General features: G+C 41.7%; 1 protein-coding gene across 3 annotated transcripts in view; it reads left to right on the plus strand.

The window, feature by feature from the left end:
- The window catches only part of Fbxo36 (F-box protein 36), an 82,327-nt gene that overhangs the window by 3,838 nt on the left and 58,720 nt on the right, over positions 1–19,769 (plus strand). Inside the window, exons 1-2 of one of the 3 annotated variants that reach the window (XM_078018165.1) lie at positions 9,611–9,814; positions 18,496–18,663. The exons of 1 other annotated variant lie outside the window; for it this stretch is intronic. In XM_078018165.1, coding sequence (XP_077874291.1) covers positions 18,661–18,663 — 3 coding nt within the window. In that variant the 5' untranslated portion in view covers positions 9,611–9,814; positions 18,496–18,660. Of the gene's footprint in view, positions 1–9,610; positions 9,815–18,495; positions 18,664–19,769 lie in introns of those variants that run through there. One more of the 3 variants, XM_078018164.1, reaches the window with a different exon arrangement.

The raw sequence follows: 19,769 nt of genomic DNA on the forward strand, positions 1-19,769 counted from the left end.
TCTTTGTCTTCTTGCTTGTACAAGTAACAGTAAAAAATATAGTTTTATGCTTTCTATTAACAATTTGATGCCATGTTGATTTTTGTGGACATTTTTATGCTTTGTCAGAAAATTGACTTTAATTATATAGCTTGAGACCAAGAAGTTTAACTCTCAGATCTGATTTTTACAACAATGATCTCAAATCTTAAAAAACAAAACAAAACAACAACAAAAAAAAAACAGCTGGGATGCTGTGGTTGCCTGTAATCCCAACAATTTGGAAGCTGAAACAGGAGGATAAGAGGATTGCAAGTTGAAGACCAGTCTTAGCAATTCAGTAAGGCCCTAAGTGAGACCCTGTCTCAAAATTTACAAAATGGGGTGGGGATATGGTTCAGTGGTAAAGTGCACCTAGGTTCAATTCCCAGTACCAATTAAAAAAAAAAACAAAAAAACAGTGCACTGCTTTCTAAATCAAATATTTAGCCCGACCCAGTGGCACATAACTGTAATCCCAGTGGTTTGGGAGGCTGAGGCAGAAGGATTGCAAGTTCAAAACCAGCCTTAGCAATTGAGCAAGGCCCTAAACAACTTAGTAAGACCTTGTCTCAAAAGAAAAAATAAAAAGTTTTGGGATGTAGCTCAGTAGTTAAGCACCCCTGGGTTTAATCACTGGTACTAAAAAAAAAAAAATTTACCCACTTATTCTAGTTTTTATAGTACGAGTATGTGTTCTTGTATTGAATTTTGATTCTTTAAAAAGTATATTAAGGGGCTGGGGATGTGGCTCAAGCGGTAGCGCGCTCACCTGGCATTCATGCGGCCTGGGTTCGATCCTCAGCACCACACACAAACAAAGATGTTGTGTCCGCCGAAAACTAAAAAATAAATATTAAAAATTCTCTTTCTCTCCCTCTCTCGCTCTCTTTAAAAAAAAAAAAAAAGTATATTAAGGCAAGAAAGAATCTTGAATGTTATTTAGGCCAGAAATATTTTACACATAGCTTCTAAGAAAGTCTTATATTTCTATTCCTGAATGAGGATTTGTTTTTCCTTAATTTTAAGCAACAACTTGGCATTTGCTATAAGGACACAAAATATAGGATATTTCTAGCTTCAAAGAATGCATTATTCATTCAACAAATACATACCAAACATCTTTTGGTACATAATTTATATGCCAAATACTATTCTAGAAGCTAGGGAAATATCAATGAACAAAACCAAGTTTCTTCCTCTCATGAAATATATAATCTGGTAGGGATAATGCAGTATTTGATTTATATAAACAATTATATGGTTTAACGTGTGTGTGTGGGGGTGGTGTTTAACACTAAGGAAGTTCATTAGTAATTGCCCAGTTAATAAATGGTACAGTTTTTTGTTTTGGTTTGGTTTTTGTGGTACTCAGAATTGAACTCAGGGGCACTCAACCACTGAACCACATTCCCAGCCCTATTTTGTATTTTATTTAGAGACAGGGTCTCAGTTGCTTAGCGGCTTGCTTTTGCTGATACTGGCTTTGAACTCAAGATCCTCCTGTCTCAGCCTCACAAACCACTGGGATTATAGGGGTGCACAACCATGCCTAGTTCCAATAAATAGCACAGATACTTTAAAATCTGTTATTCAAGATGGCATGGTAGTGCACACCTGTAATCCCAGGTATCTAAAGACTAAGGCAAGAGGATTACAAATGCAAGTCAAATCTGGGCAATTTAGCAAGACCCTGTCTCACAATAAAAAAGGGTTGGGGATTCCACTCAGTGGTAGAGCATCCCTGGGTTCAATCCCCAGTACTAAATTATATATTTAGTAGGACATAAATATGTGTGTGTGTATACACACACATACATACATACATACATACATACATACATACATATTCCATAGGAAACAAAAAATCACTTTATAACAGAAAGGTATTGTTATCAGTGTTCTTATAATTTCATCTTCTGGTTCTAGGATTGTAAGTCAATGGGAAAGCACTTACCTAGCTTAAGGGAGACCCTCCCTGGGTTTGATCCCCAGTACCCCAAAAGAAATAAAGTATGTCTTTTTTGTCCTCTCCAAATGGAAGTGTGACTTAAGGTGGCCAGAACTGATGACTTAGGTTTCATATGGGAAAAGCATTAGAAACTGTAACCATATGCTAAGGAAATGAGAATTGGCAGGTATGGCCTTTTGCAGCCAGTAACGTAGTGGCCCTCCCAAGGACACCAACTTGTCATATACATTCCAACCAATGAAAGAAGGAAGAATTGGATAATAAATTAGTCTTGTTTCATCTGTTTTACTAAATGCTATTCAAAACTCCGAAAACATTCCAGGCATAGTGATGCACGCCTGTAATCCCAGCGGCTCAAGAGGCTGAGGCAGGAGGATTGCAAGTTCAAAGCCAGCCTCAGCAATTCAGGGGAGGCCTTGTCTCAAAAAAGGGCTGAGGATGTGACTCAGTGGTTTAGGCACCCTTATTCAATCCCTTACACCATTGAACAACAACAAAAAAACTTCAAAAATATATCCGAAACTAATGTCAATTTGGGAGGAAAAAAAAGGAATCAAGCCCACCACCACCACCAAAAAAATACAGATGATTTTCTTTTTCCTTTTGGTACTGGGGGGTGAAGCCCCAGGCCTCACACATGCTAGGCAACTACTGCATCATCAGTCTCATTGCAACTGGTTTTGAAGTGTAAACTAAAAACACCTAAGGTCACATGCCAGTCTGTGGCAGGAAACCATCATTTCAGTGAATTAAAGCTAGGCTTGCTGAGGGCTGCTTGAGCGACAACAAAGAACTGTGCTAGTGCCATTTCAAACTACAGACGATTGTGGAAATTTAAAATTTAAATGCAGTCTAATAAAAATGTTAATGCATGCGCCCTTAGACCCAGCAAATCCAGTTCTAGGGTTTTATGTCCAAAAGTGCTTTCACATACACAAGGATATGTGAGTGAACAAGAATACCCACCAAAGAAAATTAATTGTAAAAACATTTTTCCATTAGTGGAAATGTGGTTAAACTGTGATTCATTCATACCATAGGATACTATGCAATCTTTTAAAACAATGTGGTAGATTTCTGTGTACTCAATTGACCAAATAAAATCTTTAGCATTGAAAGGCAAATTGCTGTTAGACATAATATGGTCCCATTTAAGAAAAGAAATTATTTTAAATAAATGTTATTGAAATTTCAAATAAAATGTTAGAGGGGAAAACAAGTGATTCACTCTTAGGGACGGAGTACTTTCACTTTCTGCGTTCATATTTCTCAAAGAGCTGTATTTTCCACAGTGGACATTTATTTTTATAACCAGAGAAAAGTAATATAATAAAGATTTTAAATACACTGGGCGAGACAGCACACACCGATAATCCCAGCAACTGGGGAGGCTGAAGCAGGAGGATCACAAATTTGAGGCCAACCCAGACAACCTAGTGAGACTGTTTCAAAATTAAAAAAATAAAAAGGGCTATGGGTTTAAATCAGTGATAGAGCAGCCTAGGTTAAATCCCCAGTACCAAAAAAAAAAAAAAAGACTGTTTAAATTGCCCTGTTCTTCACCTCAGCTTTCCTGTTTTACCATTGCTACCTCTGCTGCCTCTTAAATATTGGGCAGCATTGATAGGTAGATCCCTAAAACTGCTGTTTGGTGGGCAGAGAATAATTCTAATACTAGAAATTGAGAGACTTATCAACAAATAAATTAATGATTCTCATAGAATTTTAAGTAAGTTTTAGGATCTACACACTCCTGACTTTACTGTTTCCTTTTTTAAAAATTAATTAATATTTTTATTTGGCACTGGGGACTGAACCCAGGGGTAATTTACCACTCAGCTATATCCTAGGTCCTTTTTATTTCTTATTTTAATGCAGGATCTTGCTGAGGCTGGCCTCAAACTTGCAATCCTCCTGCTTCAACCTTCCTGGTCACTGGGATTATAGGTATGCACCTACCAGACCTGACCCCCATTTATTTATTTATTTTAAAGGCTCACCTCTTTTTTTTTTTTTTTTAAATATTTTTAGTTGTAGATGGACACAATACCTTTATTTTATTTATTTTTATGTGGTGCTGAGGATCGAATCCAGTGCCTCCCACATGCTAGGCAAACACTCTACCACTGAGCCACATACCCAGACCCTGACCCCTTTTTAGTTGTATTAAATTTTTCTTTCTCTTCTTTTTTTATTTCTTCCTACCGTGCTGGGGCTTGACCCCAGGGGTGCTCTGCCACTGAGCTATATCCCCAGCCCTTTTTATTTTTTATTTTGAGTCAGGATCTTGCTAAACTGCAAAGACTGTCCTCAATCTTGTGATCACCTGCTTCAGCCTATCAAATTGTTGAGATTACAGGGCATGCACCACTGGACCGAATATAGGTCATTACTTTTGAGAAAATGAAGGATTGCTTTTTTTGTTTTTTGGTACCAGGGGTGCTTAACCACTGAGCAACATTCCCAGCCCTTTTTATCTTTTATTTAGAGATAGGGTCTCACTAAATTACTTAAGGCTGGCTGGGCTCAGTGGCGCACACCTGGAATAACAGTGGCTCAGGAGACTGAGACAGAAGGATCATGAGTTCAAAGCCAGCCTCATCAAAAGCAAGCCCCTAAGCAACTCAGTGAGACCCTGTCTCTAAATAAAATACAAGAGGGCTGGAGATGTGGCTCAGTGGTCAAGTGCCCCTGAGTTCAATCCCAAGTACCAAAAAAGAAAAGTTGCTTAGGTCCTTACTAAATTGCTGAGACTGTTCTTGAAATTGGGATCCTCCTGCTTTCCAAGCTGCTGGGGTTATAGCACCCCTGTGCCCAGCTGAAGGATTGCTTTTAACAGATTTTCTCAAGCAACTTGAAACCATATTAAGTAAATACTAGATTGCACACACTGGGAGCTTGATGGGGTGCAATCAGCCTGATATCAGTATTTTCCTCGGGGACTCTGGAATTTCAGAATCATACTCTGCTGCAGCCACCACCACTCCATTCACACTCACAAAAAGGTCCCTAAGAGAGAGTTGAAGCAGAGAGATGGAGAAGGTATATATGCCTTCTTTGTTTCTGTTTTTCCTTTGTCCCTAAGGGAACCACGCCCACTGATGGAAGTCTGCAGATTTTCAAGCCAGGCTGTCCACTCTGCTCACTGGCCACCAGCTACAGCTCAAATGTTTACACATAAAAGGAACTACTGCTCCTTTTAATGTCCAAAAGTTGGATGATACTTGTACTCACTTATTTTCTTCAACCCCATTTTATATGCCTTGACTTACCCTCCTCTTTTCAGCTGTCTTTTTGTCTGTCTCCTCTCGTGGTCCCTCCTCCTCTCTGCCCTTCTTCACTGCATCTGAGGACCTTCGCCCACTGTGGTCCAGCCCTCATCAAGGTGTGTTTTGATTTTACCTACTCCTGCCATTCACATCTTCACCTGCGCTTCCTGACAGCAAGACTGCGGTGAACATGCCCTTCCCTGCCCTACAGGTTAGGCCAGGTGTGGGTAATAATAAACTGCATTCTTCTTCTTGTATTCCTCATGTCTGACACATTTTAGAAAAATTATTCCCAACCTTGTTACACTCTAGGACGCACCTAATTAGAGTTGTGAAATCACTTCTAATCAGAAACTTTAAATCCCTTCTAAATGGCATTTGTCACTTTGAGAAGGAGAAGAAAGACATGACACAAGTAAAGCAATTAAGCTCTTAAAAAAAAAAACAACAACAATATTCAATACTAGGCTTTATCATAACCCAGTCACCAAGTGGATCCTGAGTCTTCATTTCAAAATTACATGACACCTGGGCAGAGCTTGGTATCTCTCTTTCCAGGTAAATCATTCAGCACCTATGAGCACCTGCCCAATCTGGATAGTCAATTTGGTCTCACCCTACGTTGACACAGATTTGCTTCATAATTATGTAGGGCAGTAGAGCACTTAATTGGGAGTCACTGAGTCACGGATCCTTTCATTCCTTTTGTTAGTCTGCAAGCTCTTGACCTGGGGCTAGGCACTTAATTTGTCTGGTCCCCAGTTGCCTCATCAACATAATAAGATTACTAGTCAAGGATATCACTAAGGTTTATTCCATCTCTAAAATGCTATTTCACATGAAAAGTAGTGTTTGATATTAAAAAAAAAAGCACTGGATTTTTTTTTTCTTTAGAAAAATTGGGTTTGCATCAAAGACTCTATAGCTCTGTGACTTCCTGTAAATCTTCACTTGCCTGACCATCCGTTTCTTCATCCATGTAATTAACAATTCAGCCCCTGGCTACTTCACAGATAGGGCAAGAAACAAATATATATATAAATCACTCCAGTATTTCAAAGAAAATGTTCATGATCAAGGAAGATTAGAAAATCCTAAATGAAACAAAATTATATTTGCTTCTTTTCTAAGTCTTAAAATCTTACTACATATCATGAATTCTCTTCTCCTTAAGAGGAGAATGCAGTAGGAAACTTTTACTAACGACATGTGACAGCAGAATGCTCTTTGCCCTCAAGATCCAAGAACCAAGACTCTGGAACACTCTTCAGAAAACACCCAACAGTATCCCTAGAGCAGTAAAACCAAAGAAATGCCAAAGAGATGTTCGCCTAATACCAGCCCCAAAGCAGTCAAACTTCACCTTTTCCATGAGAAGTTCATAGGAACCCTTTAATCATCTCACATTACTTTATTTAGTCTGGGGGTGGGGGTGTGCTGGGGCTCCAACCCAGGGCCTCACATGTGCCAAGCAAGCACTCTACCACTGAGCTACGCCCCCAGTCCTATTTATTTTTCAGCTTCCTTTTCCACAAAAATACCTCTTGTTGCTATACCGTTACATACACCTAATCCCAGGTACTCTGTAATTCCAGGCTTTTGGGAGACTGAGGCAAGAGGATCCCAAATTCAAGGCTAGCCTGGGGAATTTAGCAGTCCTTCCTCTAAAATAAAGAGCTGGGGTATACCTAGTGAGTGGCAGAGCATCTGCCTAGGATGCACAAGACCCTAGGATATGCAATCCCTAGCACCCCCCAGAAAACCAAAATATGTAGGTTGTTTTGACTGGAATTACTATGAATGTATAGATCAATTTGTGATGAATTGACATCTTGCAACATTAAACTTTCCAATCTAAAAATATAATAAAACCCTCCTTTTCAAATGTTTTTATTTTATTATAAAAATATAATAAAACCCTCCTTTTCAGGTTTGTTTGTTTGTTTTGTGGTACTAGGATTGAACCCATATGTGTGCAAGGCACCAGTTCTACTTTAGGTTTTTTGTTTTACCTTTTGTTTTATTTTTTGAGGTACTAGGGTACAGCCCAGGGCCTTTCCATGCTGAGAAAGTGCTGAACCACTGAGCAACACCTCCAACCCTTTTTTTCTTTTTCTTAAAGAAACAGGGTCTCACTAAGTTGCCGATGCTAGCTTCAAACTTGGCAATTCTCCCTCCTTATCCTCTCAAGTGACTGGGATTATATAGATAGATACATACATACATACACATATATGTGTGTGTGTGTGTGTGTGTGTGTGTATTAAAAAGGGGGGGAGGCGGGGGCGCTGGGGGTGGAACCCAGGGCTCAATGAATACTAGGCAAGTGTTCTACCACTACACTAAGCTATACACCAAGCCCTTAGATATTCTTTAATTTGGTCACTATCACGTATAATATAGCAAACACATATTTGCATTTACATTTTTAGACTTTTAGCTTAGGTGTTTGTGGGGGGTTTTCAATTATAAATGATATTACCTCTCAAAATTGTATCCTCTGTTCATGGCTGGCAATAAATACCCAACTGATTTTTTTTTAAACTAGGGATTGAACCCTGTGCTATTCTACTCCTGTGCTATATCCTCAACCATTTTTATTTTTTATTTTGACACAAGATCTTGCTAAGTTGCCCAAGCTGGCCTTGAACTTCTATCCTCCTGCCTCTACTTCTGAGTAGCTAGAATTAGAGTTGTACACCACTACACAATGTGGCAAAACACATTTGATTTTTTTGGCAAGTTTCCTTTTATCTAAGGAACTTGCTATATTACCTGTTGGTTTTTTTGGGTTTTCCATGATATATTTATGTCATCTCTGAATAATGACTTATTTTTTTTTCTAATCCTCATGTCTTCTTTATCCTTGCTTTATTGTGTTGGCTGAGATTTCCATGAAAATTTCAAAAAGAAATTCATCCCTTTATTTCTTAGTCATGGACTTATGAAGAAAGTTTTTAATATTTTGCCCTAAAATTAAACCCTACACTATAGGTTTTTTAAAAATCAGATTATGGCTGGGTTCAGTGGTACATACCCATAATCCCAGCAACTCAGGAGACAAAGGCAGGAGGATCGAAAGTTTGAACTTGCTAAGCAACTTAGCAAGACCCTGTCACTAAATAAAAAATTAAAAAGGGCTGGGGATGTGGCTAAGTGGCACATCCCTGTAATCCCAGCGTCTTGGGAGGCTGAGACAGGAGGATCACAAGACCAGCCTGGGCCACTTAGACCCTGTCTTAAAATACATTTTTTTAAAAGGACACAGTTCAGTGGCAGAGTGCTTGCCTAGCATGTGAAAGGCTCTAGTGCCATCTCCATTACTGAAAGAAAATAAATAAATAAATAAAATAATTAAGACTTGATAAAGTGAGTCAAGAGTTTGCAAATTATTCTTTGGTTTTGAAAATAAATATGTTTCTGAGGCTGGAACCCAGGACCTGTACATGCTAGACAAGCATTCTACCATTGAGCTATATCCCCAGCCTGTTAATTGAGCATTTTATTCAAATCTCCTCTTTGGAAATTTAAAATTTAAAAAGTGTAACACAAAAGAAATATCTATATTCTCAAATGTGTTATATACCAAGTTTTAATACCTTGTGCTTCCAAAATCAAGATAAACGTGTTTTGGTGAAGACAACAAAGGAAAGCATTCGTCATCATTATGAATACAAAGAATTTCTTACAAGTATTTCATTATTCAGAAACAGGTGAATATAATCCCAGCAACTCAGGAGGCTGAGGCAAGAGGATCCCAAGTTCAAGGCCATCCTCAGCAATTTAGCAAGGCCCTGTCCCCAAATGAAAAATAAGAAGGGCTGGGGTTGCAGCTCAGTGGTAGTGTACCCCTGGGCTCAATCCCTAGTGCCAAAACAACAATAACAACAAAAACACAGTGTTTCATTGTTTGGGAAGCTGAGCTCTATCTGACCAGCCCTCTCTGGTACAAATCAGGTGTAGTTGGAGAAGAATGCACACCTGAAGATCATGGCAGGTTCAGATACTCCAGCTTGGCACCAACTTGTGGAACAGTGAGAGTTCACAAAAACACAGTGACCACTCTGAGTTGATAATATCAAGCTAGGAAGGCTATTACACATAGTAAGGAATTTTCAATGATTTTGATATAAATTTGATATTTGTGATAGAGAAGAAAATTTGGTGGACATGGCTAATGATTCAAATGGTTCAACTCTTGACACAAAAGTCTTATCACTCTACATTTATGGATCTTTTAGACTTTAGAATTGAAAAGTATCCTAAAATCAGCAACATTTTAAAAGATTGATTTCAACTCATAACTCACTCATTTAACTGATCTTTTTTTTTTTTTTTTTTTTTGGTGGTGCTGGGAATTGAACCCAGAACCTAGTGCATGCTAAGTACATACTCTACCACTGAGCTACATTCCCAGCTTGATGCAACTAATGTCTGAGTGTCTGCTATGTACTACCAGGTATTGTGCCAAGCACTGAGGATATGGTTGGAAGCAAAAGTCCATTCTCTGTGCCCTCTTGGTACTTGTCCAATGGAGGAGATGGAAACTTATCAGGTAAACATAAACCAGACTAAGATGTCTACCATGATAAATGCTATCAAGATACCCAGTCAGGCACACCTGTAATCCCAGCAATTCAGGAGATTTATGCAGGAAAATGGCAAGTTTGAGGCCAGCCTCAGCAACCTAATGAGTCCCTAAGCAATTTAGCAAAACCTTGTTTCAAACTAAAACATAAAGCCGGTGGGTGCTATGTTGCACACCTATAATCCCAACAGCTGGGGAGTTTGAGGCAGGAGACCACAGCAATGTATTCAAACCCTTAGCAACTCAGTGAGACTCTGTCTCTAAATAAAACTAAAAAGAAAAAAAAAAAAAAGGTGGGGGTGGGAGAGAGCTGGAGATATGATTCAGTGGTAGAGTGCCTCTGGGTACAATCCTCAGTACCAAAAGATTAAAAGAAGATATCCCAGAAGGCTGGAGCCTACAGCAGGAGGCCCTGGGTTCAATCTAGGCAGTGGGAATGTCCAGGCTGTTAGGCAGGATGTAGCCTTGGTCAGGTGCATTGGGGAAGGTTGTCCAGAGGGAGTGAAGCTTGACCTGAGTCCTGGAAGACTGTGTGAGAGGAAAGATAGCCAGCCCAGCTAGAGCACAGCTGTGCAGGCTGCTTAGAACACCATCAGGAGCACTGTTCTGAAGCTGAGAAACAGACCTTTGGCTTTTGAGCAGCAGAGGTAGTACATTCTTATATCTCTAAAATCAAAGTTTGGCTTTCTTTGCTTTTTTTCTGGGCTATATGTAAAATAATAATGCATCTTGAGGAGGATGGCAATTTAGAATGGATGACATGATGGTCAGGTTCGCATTTTTATAAGATCACATTGGATGTAATGCGGGAAACATTTGTGATTATGTGCATGGATTATGATTTTCTTTATAATAAAATGGAGACATAGACTACCAATGCTGAGGATTCTAATATTAATTTTCACCTGTATTTCGCTGCCTGATTTCAGAGTTTTTTGTTTTATCCACAGTCTCTTTGTTCTTACGAATTTCATAATAATTAAACACTATTAGTCTGTTTTGTTTTGTTTTGGAAATGGAGTCTCACTCCATTGCCCAGGGCAGTCTCCAACCTTGGGCTCAAGTGATCCTCTTGCCCCAGACTCCTGAGTAGCTGGAGCATCAGGCCTGAGCCACCACATCTGGCTCCACTCATTTGAATTTGTTAAAGTCTTCATAAAATACCCTTTTACTCTACAAATAAGCATAAATTGAGATAAACATGGTTATTGATAAAATCTATACAAAACATCCCTTAATAAAGGGCTCTGTTTAGAGAATCTAAGAAAAATGCTAGTCTAGGTCATAGGGATTCACCCAGGATTTTTGCACAGAATAAAATGATGACAGTCACAGAAGAGAGCTGGAACCCTGCTCAAGGCAAGAGAGGGAGGGAGCGAGGAGGCTGCTGAGAGAAGGGAGCAGGGAAAAGGGCCTTGTTTTCTTTAAAAAAAAAAAATGTCATTGCTGTGCGGGGACTGAACCCAGGGCCCTGTGCATGCTGAACAAGTGCTCTAGACTGAGCTACACCCAGCCCTGGACTTATTTTCTTATCCCCCAAAATAGGGGAAAATTCTACCTAAACCAGGCAAGGTGGAGCACACTCGTAGTCCCAGTTACTCTGGATCCAAGGCTGCAAGGCCACAAGTTCCAGCCCTGCCCAGGCAATTTAGTTAGACTGTATCTCAAAAATAAAAATTAAAACTTAGGGTTGGGGCGCTGGGGTTGGGGCTCAGTGGCAGAACTCTCACCAAACACATTGAGGCACTGGGTTTGATCCTCAGCACCTCATAAAATAAACAAAATATTGTATCCATCTACAACTGGAAAAAAAAAAAAACACCTTAGGGCTGGGGCTGTAGCTTGGCGGTAGAGCATCTGCATTTGGGAGCAGTTCTGCTGTAGCGGTGAGGTGTTTATCTGATTTGTGGGAAAAGAGGCTCTATGGCCAACATAGGTCCCTGTTAAGGATAGAACTACATCCTCCCCAAAAAAGATGTGTTGAAGTCCTAATCCCCAGTTCCTCACATTAGTGACCTTATGTAGAAACAGGGTCATTGCAGCTAGGCATGGTGTCACATGTCTATAATCTCAATTATTCAGGAGGGAGGCTGAGTCAGGAGGATTCCAAGTTCAAGAGCAACCTCTCAGTAAGACCCTGCCCCAAAATTAAAAATAGAAAAGAGGGCTGGAATTTGGCTCCATAGTTCAATCCCCAGTACTACAGAGGGAAGAAGGGAGGGAAGAAAGGAGGTACAATTCATTAAGTTGAGGTCACATTGGAGTAGGGTGGGCCCCTGCTTTGATATGACTGCTACCCTTAAAAGAAGAAGGCATCTGCCTGGTGTCGTAAAACATGTCTATAATCCCAGGGACTCAGCTCAGGAGACTGAGGCAGGAGGATCACAAGTTTGAGGCCAGCCTCAGCAACTTAATGGGACACTGTCTAAAAATAAATAAATAAATAAAACTGGGGATGTAGCCCAGTGGCAGAGTATCCCTGGGTTCATTCCCCAAAAAATAGCTTGTGAAGACAAACTCACAAGGGAAGAAATAGGAATGATATAACAAGGAATGCCAAACATGGTCAGTAAATTCCCAGAAGCTGAGAAGAGACCAGGAAGGACACCCCTACAAGTTTCAGAAGAATCATGGCTCTGTCAGCAGTGTGATTTGGGACTTCAGTCCTCTAGGACTGGAAGATGAGAAATCTCTGTTGCTTTAAACTATCCTGTTTATGGTGCTTTGTTAGGATAGCCCTAAAAAATTAATACAGTAGGGACTGGGCATGGTGGCACACTCCTGTAATCCCAGCGGCTCAGGAGGCTGAAGCAAGAGGATCATAAATTCAAAGCCAGCCTCAGCATTGCTGAGGCACGAAGCAACTCAGAGAGACCCTGTCTCTAAATAAAAATACAAAATAGGGCTGGGGATATGACTTGAATACCCTGAGTTCAATCCCCAGTACCCCCAAAAAAGAAAAAATCAATACAGTAGGTAAAGATACTTGGGACCCACCTACCTGATTTACCCAAATAGTAGGAAAATAGTTGCCTATGTTGGGCATTTCATACTTGTCCAAGCCTCCATTGGAGATGAGTCACCATCTATGTGGTACCATCCTCTGGCCCACATCTTGCTGTAGTACTCTGGGCCAAGAAGGGACGGCTGATTATTTCAGTGACTCCACTGAAAGCACTTGTACAGCTACCTATGGAAAGGTGAACTTCTCTTCAAAACTAGGACTAAGAGACTCAAACGGATATAGTTGCAGGATTAGCCTCAGGGACTGAAGTAGAAAGTGCCTGGAGGCTTCAGTGGCCATTCTGGAGTTTATGCAAGCTTTCAAAGTCTGTGCAAGACAGGAGCAGGGAAACACACCCGGAGAAGGGACATGACGGCGGGGAGGGAACCCACAGCTGGAACTGGATGTCCCCTTTCTACAGCCATTCTCGCTTTTTAGTAACCCTAATAGAGTTGGGCTTAATGCCTCCCAGCGGATGATGGCAGGTCCTAAACTCCTGGCAGTAAGTACTCAGACTTAAACATTCCCTTAAAAGGAAACTGAGGGCTAGGGGTGGAGCTCAGTGGTAGTGTACTTAGCTTGTGCCACACCATGGGGACAATCTTCAGCACCAAAAAGCGGAGTGGACTGTGGATGGGTCTCTTCAACTAGCTGCTTAGAACCAAAATCAGGAGCCTGATTGCTAATGTCTTAATCACAGCTAGTCCAGAAGCAGAGGCAGAATGATCACAAGTCTTGACCACCAGAAAATGTCTTGACCACCAGAAAATGTCTTGACCACCAGACTGTCTCTCTTCTTGTGGTAATTTTCCTACTTTAGTGAAATCCTGGGCAACTTAAGTGAGACCCTGTCTCAAAATCAAAATAAAAAGTGATGGGGGTATAGCTCAGTGGTACTGGTTCATCCCCCAGTACCACATAAAAAACAAAACAGGAGCAGTGGGCCATTCCAGTAATTCCAGCAACTGAAGAGGCTGAGGCAGAAGGATCATAAATTGAAGGCCAGCCTTAGCAACTTAGTGAGGCCCTAAGCACCTTAGCAAGACCCTGTCTAAAAATAAAAAGTGAAGAGGGCTAGGATGTGTCTTAAGTGGTTAAGCTTCCCTGGGTTCAAGCCTCAGTACCAAAAATGAAAAGAAAATCTCTGATAACAACCCCGCGGGCCCCACCAGAGCGCTCTAGAGCACTTGGGGTGGTAGCACTCCATGTTCCCCTAGTACCTCCTTCTGTCCTTTCTCCCTCTTTGTCCCCTATTCTTCCTGATACCTTTTTGCTTCTTTTCCTTTTTGTTTTTCTTTGCCTCCCCCTGCACAACTATGTTGGTTAGGACCTTTGGGTTCCTTTCCCAGTTACCTGGCGCAGTAGTGGGTCTTTTCCAGGAGAAATGCGTGGGACACCATGGTAAGGACACCTGACAGATAAGCCAAGCCCCGGAGAATTGAGGACCTGGAGCCCCTGGATGACCCAGACTCCATGTCTTTCTGTTTTTGCTGCTGCTGCCAAGAGCTCAGTTCTAAGCCTCAAGTTCCAATTTCCTCCAGAGAAAGGATCTGATGATTTCATTCAGCCAAGGAGGGCTGAATATGCCTGTCTGGCTCATGTGGCAGGAGCTCCTGTTATGGTTTTTGATTTTTGTTTGTTTGTTTGTTTGGTACCATGAATTGTACTCAGGGGTGCTTAAACACTGAGCCACATCCCCAGCCCTTTTTATTTTTTATTTTGAGACAGAGTCTGGCTAACTTGCTTAGGGCCTTACTAAGGTTGCTCAGGTTAGTCTCAAACTTGGAATTCTTTTGCCTCAGCCTCCTGGTCACTGGGATTACAGGCAAGCGCTCCCTCGCCTGGCTGATGTCTTAACCACCAGACTGAGTCTGTCTTCTTGTGGTAATTTTCCAAAGGGAACTTACCTCCCTCAACCTTATGCCAGATGGTTCAAGGAGCCATACCCAACATTTTTAGTGGTCGTGGTCATTCAGAGATAGTCCACTCGCCAATCCAAGCCAATTACAAACTCTTGAGAAAGGTGTATTTCCTTTGTCCCCGAACTTGACACTGTAGTGGATCCAGTCAGCATCTGCTAGCAGCCATCTTGTTACCACCAGGAACAGCCCACCTGCTGAGGGAAAGGGCCCACAGATAAAAGAAAGGCGGCATCTGTGGCATCAGTTGAGCCTCTGGAGCCAGCTGTGCACCACATCTGTATCAACCAGTATGGTCCTCTCCTTTTGTTCAAACTCCGTTTGAGAGAGTTTTCCATCACCTATAACAAAACTTCCTAATTGACTTAGGTCAGATGGTCACCCTGGCTGATGAGCCTTGGCAAGAGTAGCAGGCAAGCTGTCCCTGCAGAACAAGTGTGCTCAGAACAAGTCAGTCCCAGAGATGGCTTTGGGGCATCTCTGGGACTGACTTGTTTTGAGCATACTTGTTTGAAGCCCAGCCTTTCCAAATAAATAAGGGTATAGAAGGCAAAGATGATAGGTCTGGAGTTCCTAAGTCACTGTGCTGTGATTATGAGACCCAATTTCCCAAAAGAAAAATCAAACCAAAAAAAAACAATAGCCTTGGAAATCATGAGTTAAGAAGTCAGAGGCATCCTAGAGCCGTGGCCATGTGTGTACTTGAACCTAGATATACTGCCGATGGGGACAGCTCCCGAGATCCATGTATAAAAACTTCATGAGGTCACTGTGTAGCATCAGGGTGCTGATGAGAATAGTATGTGTTGACCGAGTGAAATCCTTCCCCCTTTCCTCAGAGACTTCTCTCCTGTACGCTCCACTTGAGAAGAAAGCAGTATTTGAAAATTGAAGTGAAATGAAAGCTAAAATAAAGGCAGTAAACAGAAGAGATAGATGGTCTAGGCAAGTGTACGTTTCCTCATTGAAACACTTGCATTTACTTAACAGTTCCATTTTGGACTTTACAGTTGTTTTATAGATGGTCTGTGGTGTTTCAACTCTGTAGATGGTATCACCCCTTTAATCATGAGGAAATCAAATGAGTGGCTTAAGGCAAAAAGCCCTGTATTCACATGCCTATAATCCTGTCCACTTTGGTGGCCAAAGCAGAACAATCCCAGGTTCAAGGCCAACCTGGGCAATTTAATGAAACCCTAGCAAAATAAAAAATAAAAGGGCTGGGGGTGTAGCTCAGTGGCAGAACACCCCTGGAATGAATGCCCAAAACTGGGGATGGGGGGAAAATCTGGCATTTTTAAAGTACAAAATTGTGAAGAATCGGAAGACTGAGGGCAAAGCTCAGTGGTACAGCACTTTACCTAGAATTCATGAATCCCTGGGTTTGTTCCCTGGCACCACGAGTAAATGATAAAATAAAGAATCTAGTTAGGTTTATTCAGGAAAGAAACGGGATTTAGGGATTTTTTTTAAATAATTTTTTAGTTGTCAGTGGACTTTATATTTTGTTTATTTATATGCAGTGCCAGAATCAAACCCAGTGCCTCACTCATGCCAGGCAAGCACTCCACAATCCCAGCCCAAGATTTAGGGATTTGTATGCTAGTTTGAAAAATCCTTCATTTTCTTTTTTTTTTTTTTTAACAGAAATTAAGGTGAATGTGGTTTGTTATTGTTCTGTTTTGGATGAAAAGAGATGAGAGACATTGACAAAGCTCCGGGTTGGGAGTGGAGTGGGGAGAGAGAGGCAGGTTGGGAGCCTTGTGCTAAAAAGAGAGTTTTTAAATCATAACCAGAAATACTAGTGTCCCCTGGTAGTTGCGCATAGCCATTCTGCCTCAGTTTCTTCCTCTGAAACCGGTTCATCACCTCACAGGCAGTGAGGAAGAAGTGGATTCTAAAATGTAAAAGACCTAGAACACTGCCTGGAGTGCCAGTGAGTACTGTATGGGTTCACTGTGAGGTTTTGATCATCAGTGAGAGATTCAATAGAGCACTACCCATTCATTACTTATTGGGGTTTCGTCTTGTTTTTTACTTATTTATTTATTTGGTACCAGGGATTGAATCCAGGGGCACTTAACTACTGAGCTACATACCCGGCCCATCCCCCTTTTAAAAAATATTTTATTTAGAGACAGGGTCTGGCTGAGTTATTTGGTGCCTTGCTAAATTGCTGAGGCTGGCATTCAAGTTGCAATGCTCCTGCCTCAGCCTCCCAAGTCATGGGAATACAGGCATGCGCCAAGGCACCCAGCCCATTGCTTTTAAGTTATAAATGTACATTTTGACAAAAGCAAAGACTCAGTTTGGAATTGTTACCCTGCCCCTCAAAGTGAGATTCCTTTCCACTCTGGGTCCCTCCTACTCTAGGCTCCAGAATCTGACTCCACCCTCCTACTGACCTTTGCCCTCTTGCTCCCCTCAGGCCCTGAGGCAAATCAGATCCTCCTGCCTTCCTGATGCCTGTATTCATCCTTCCTCCCCCATCCTGGCCCTCAGTGACACAGAGGCACTGCTGTTTCTCCCACCTGGTCCCAAGAATCCTGCTCCCTCCCTCAACCTGCCCTCCAAAATACACGGAAGTGAAAGTACCTGTGGATCCTAATGATCATCCACAGGCTCCATATTTTTGAAGTTGTCTTCTCGCTAATATGCGTGTAACCCTGGGCTTTCCCAGTCATTTCTGAACATGTCCAGGGTTCGTAAAAGATGCAGCCCCCCCGCCCCCAGGTCCTCCAAGGAGCTGCTGTGCTGCTTGTCTCAGCCCTCAACCTGTAAGCAAGGATCCTTTTCATACTGTGCTTAGCGCCACATTTTCGTGCTTTATATTGGTGGGTTTTGCTGTTTAACAGTGAACTTGGGGCTAAAGTGCTGTCTAGTTTCCTAAGTACAAGAAGGACATGCTTTAGGGAAAATAGACGTATTTATTACTCCCTTTGGACAACTGGCAGTGCTGCTGCCTGGGAGCTTAATGTCAATGAATCAAGAAGATACAGCCAATAAGGTACTAAACAGAAACACACATGAAGCAAAGTCATGTACTAATAAGATGTGACCAGAGGTTCACGGGACTCTAACCCTACATTTCTCCCAAGACAGTGGTTCACAGTCTAATTCGGTGTTTGCAGTGACTTCATAGAGCATAATGACCACGAGTAATGAGAATCAGGATGGCCAGTGCTCCATTGTACATATGGAAGATTGGATGTGTATAATCTGGACCCTTCACACCCTGAACTGGTGTCCTCATACCCTGCTACAAAGTTTCTGTTCTAGTCAAATTAACTATTTTTGCCCTGACTTCAGTTCACTTCAGTCACTGCCCCACCCCACTTTTTACACCTTTTTGTCCCCTACTTCCAAGAAGACTGGGCACCAGGCCGTCCTGAACCAATGTGATCATTCTTGGGATTTTTCAATTTCTGTTGGATTTTCTCTGGGGAGTCTCAAGGATTGACTCTTGTCAGGTCCCCCCACTCATGAAAAGCACACTTCTGCCTTTGGCAATAAGGAGCCAACAACAGAGGGGAGAGTAAACAGAAGGAAAGAGAATGGGTTGATAATCTGACACTATCCTGTGGCACCTCTGGATCCTGTTGTGCCCCAGGCCAGCCACATCACTATTTCCCAAGTTATAAAACCCAACACAGTTGCCTTCTTTCTTAATTATGTGATATTGAATTTCTGTCTCTCTTTTTTGTTGTTTTTGTTTTGTTTTGCAGGACTGGGTATTGAACTTGGGACTCCAAAATTGCAAGTGCTCTATTACTGGCCTACACCCCCAGGCCTTTCCAAAATTTTGATTTTCAGGCAGGGTCTTGCTGAATTGCCTTGGCTGGTCTCCAACTTGCCATCCTGCTGCCTCAGCCTCTGGAATAGTTGGAATTATGGTGAGCACCACCAGGCCCTGGTGAATTTTTGTTTCTTGAGGCCAGCAGTCCTGAATTAGTATGCCCAAGCCTTTTTGATCTATCAGGAATTCACTCTAATTTTAAGTTTCTCCCTATTTTGTGCAAAATTTAGTGTACTTGAAGTTCCTTCTCTATGTCATCTGTCCTTAAGAAGTTGTTTGTTTGTACCAAGCCCTGAACCCAGGGACACTCTACCACTGAGCTACTTCCGCAGTCATTTTTCTTTTCTTCTTCTTCTTTTTTTTTTTTTAGACATGGTGTTGCTAAGTTGCCCAGGTCTTATGGTTTCAATATTAGGTATCCCCCAAAAGCTCATTTATGAGACAATGCAAGAAAGTTTAGAGATGAAGCAATTAGGTTCTGAGAGTCTTAACCTAATCAGTAAATTCATGCCTTAATAGGGAGTAACTAAATGCTGGCTGTAGGCAGGTGGGGTGTGGCTGGAGGAGGCGGCCCCTGGAGGCATGCCTTTGGGTTTGTTTATATTTTGTCCTTACTGAGCAAAGCTCTCTGTGCTTCCTGGTGCCCTGTTCCCAATTTCTCTTTTCTGCCACACTCTTCCATCATGATGTTCTGCCTCCTCTGGAGTCCCAAAGAATGGAGCCGGCCTTTTATGGACTGAGATCTCTGAAACTGGGAGCCCCAAAATAAACTTTTACTTTTCTAATTGTTGTTGTCAGGTCTTTTGGTCACATCGGTGACTAAAAGCTGTCTAAAACACAAGGCTGACCTTGAATTTGCCATCCTTCTGTCACAGCCTCCCAAGTCCCTGAGGGTTCTGGTTTCACTATGAGGTGTCCCCCCAAAAGCCATGTGTGAGACAAAGCAAGAAGGTTTAGAGATGAAATGATTGAGTTATAAGAGGCATCACCCAGGGGCTGGGGATGTGGCTCAAGCGGTAGCACGCTCGCCTGGCATGCGTGTGGCCCTGGTTCGATCCTCAGCACCAGGTACAAACAAAGATGTTGTGTCCACTGAAAACAGGAAAATAAATATTTAAAAAAAAAAAAAAAAAAAAAAAGAGGCATCACCCAGTCAGTAAAGTAACCCCCTGCCAGGGATTAACTGAGTGCTAACTGCAGGCA

The sequence above is a fragment of the Ictidomys tridecemlineatus genome, chromosome 7, assembly GCF_052094955.1.
Source record: "Ictidomys tridecemlineatus isolate mIctTri1 chromosome 7, mIctTri1.hap1, whole genome shotgun sequence".
NCBI classification, from domain to species: Eukaryota; Metazoa; Chordata; class Mammalia; order Rodentia; family Sciuridae; genus Ictidomys; species Ictidomys tridecemlineatus.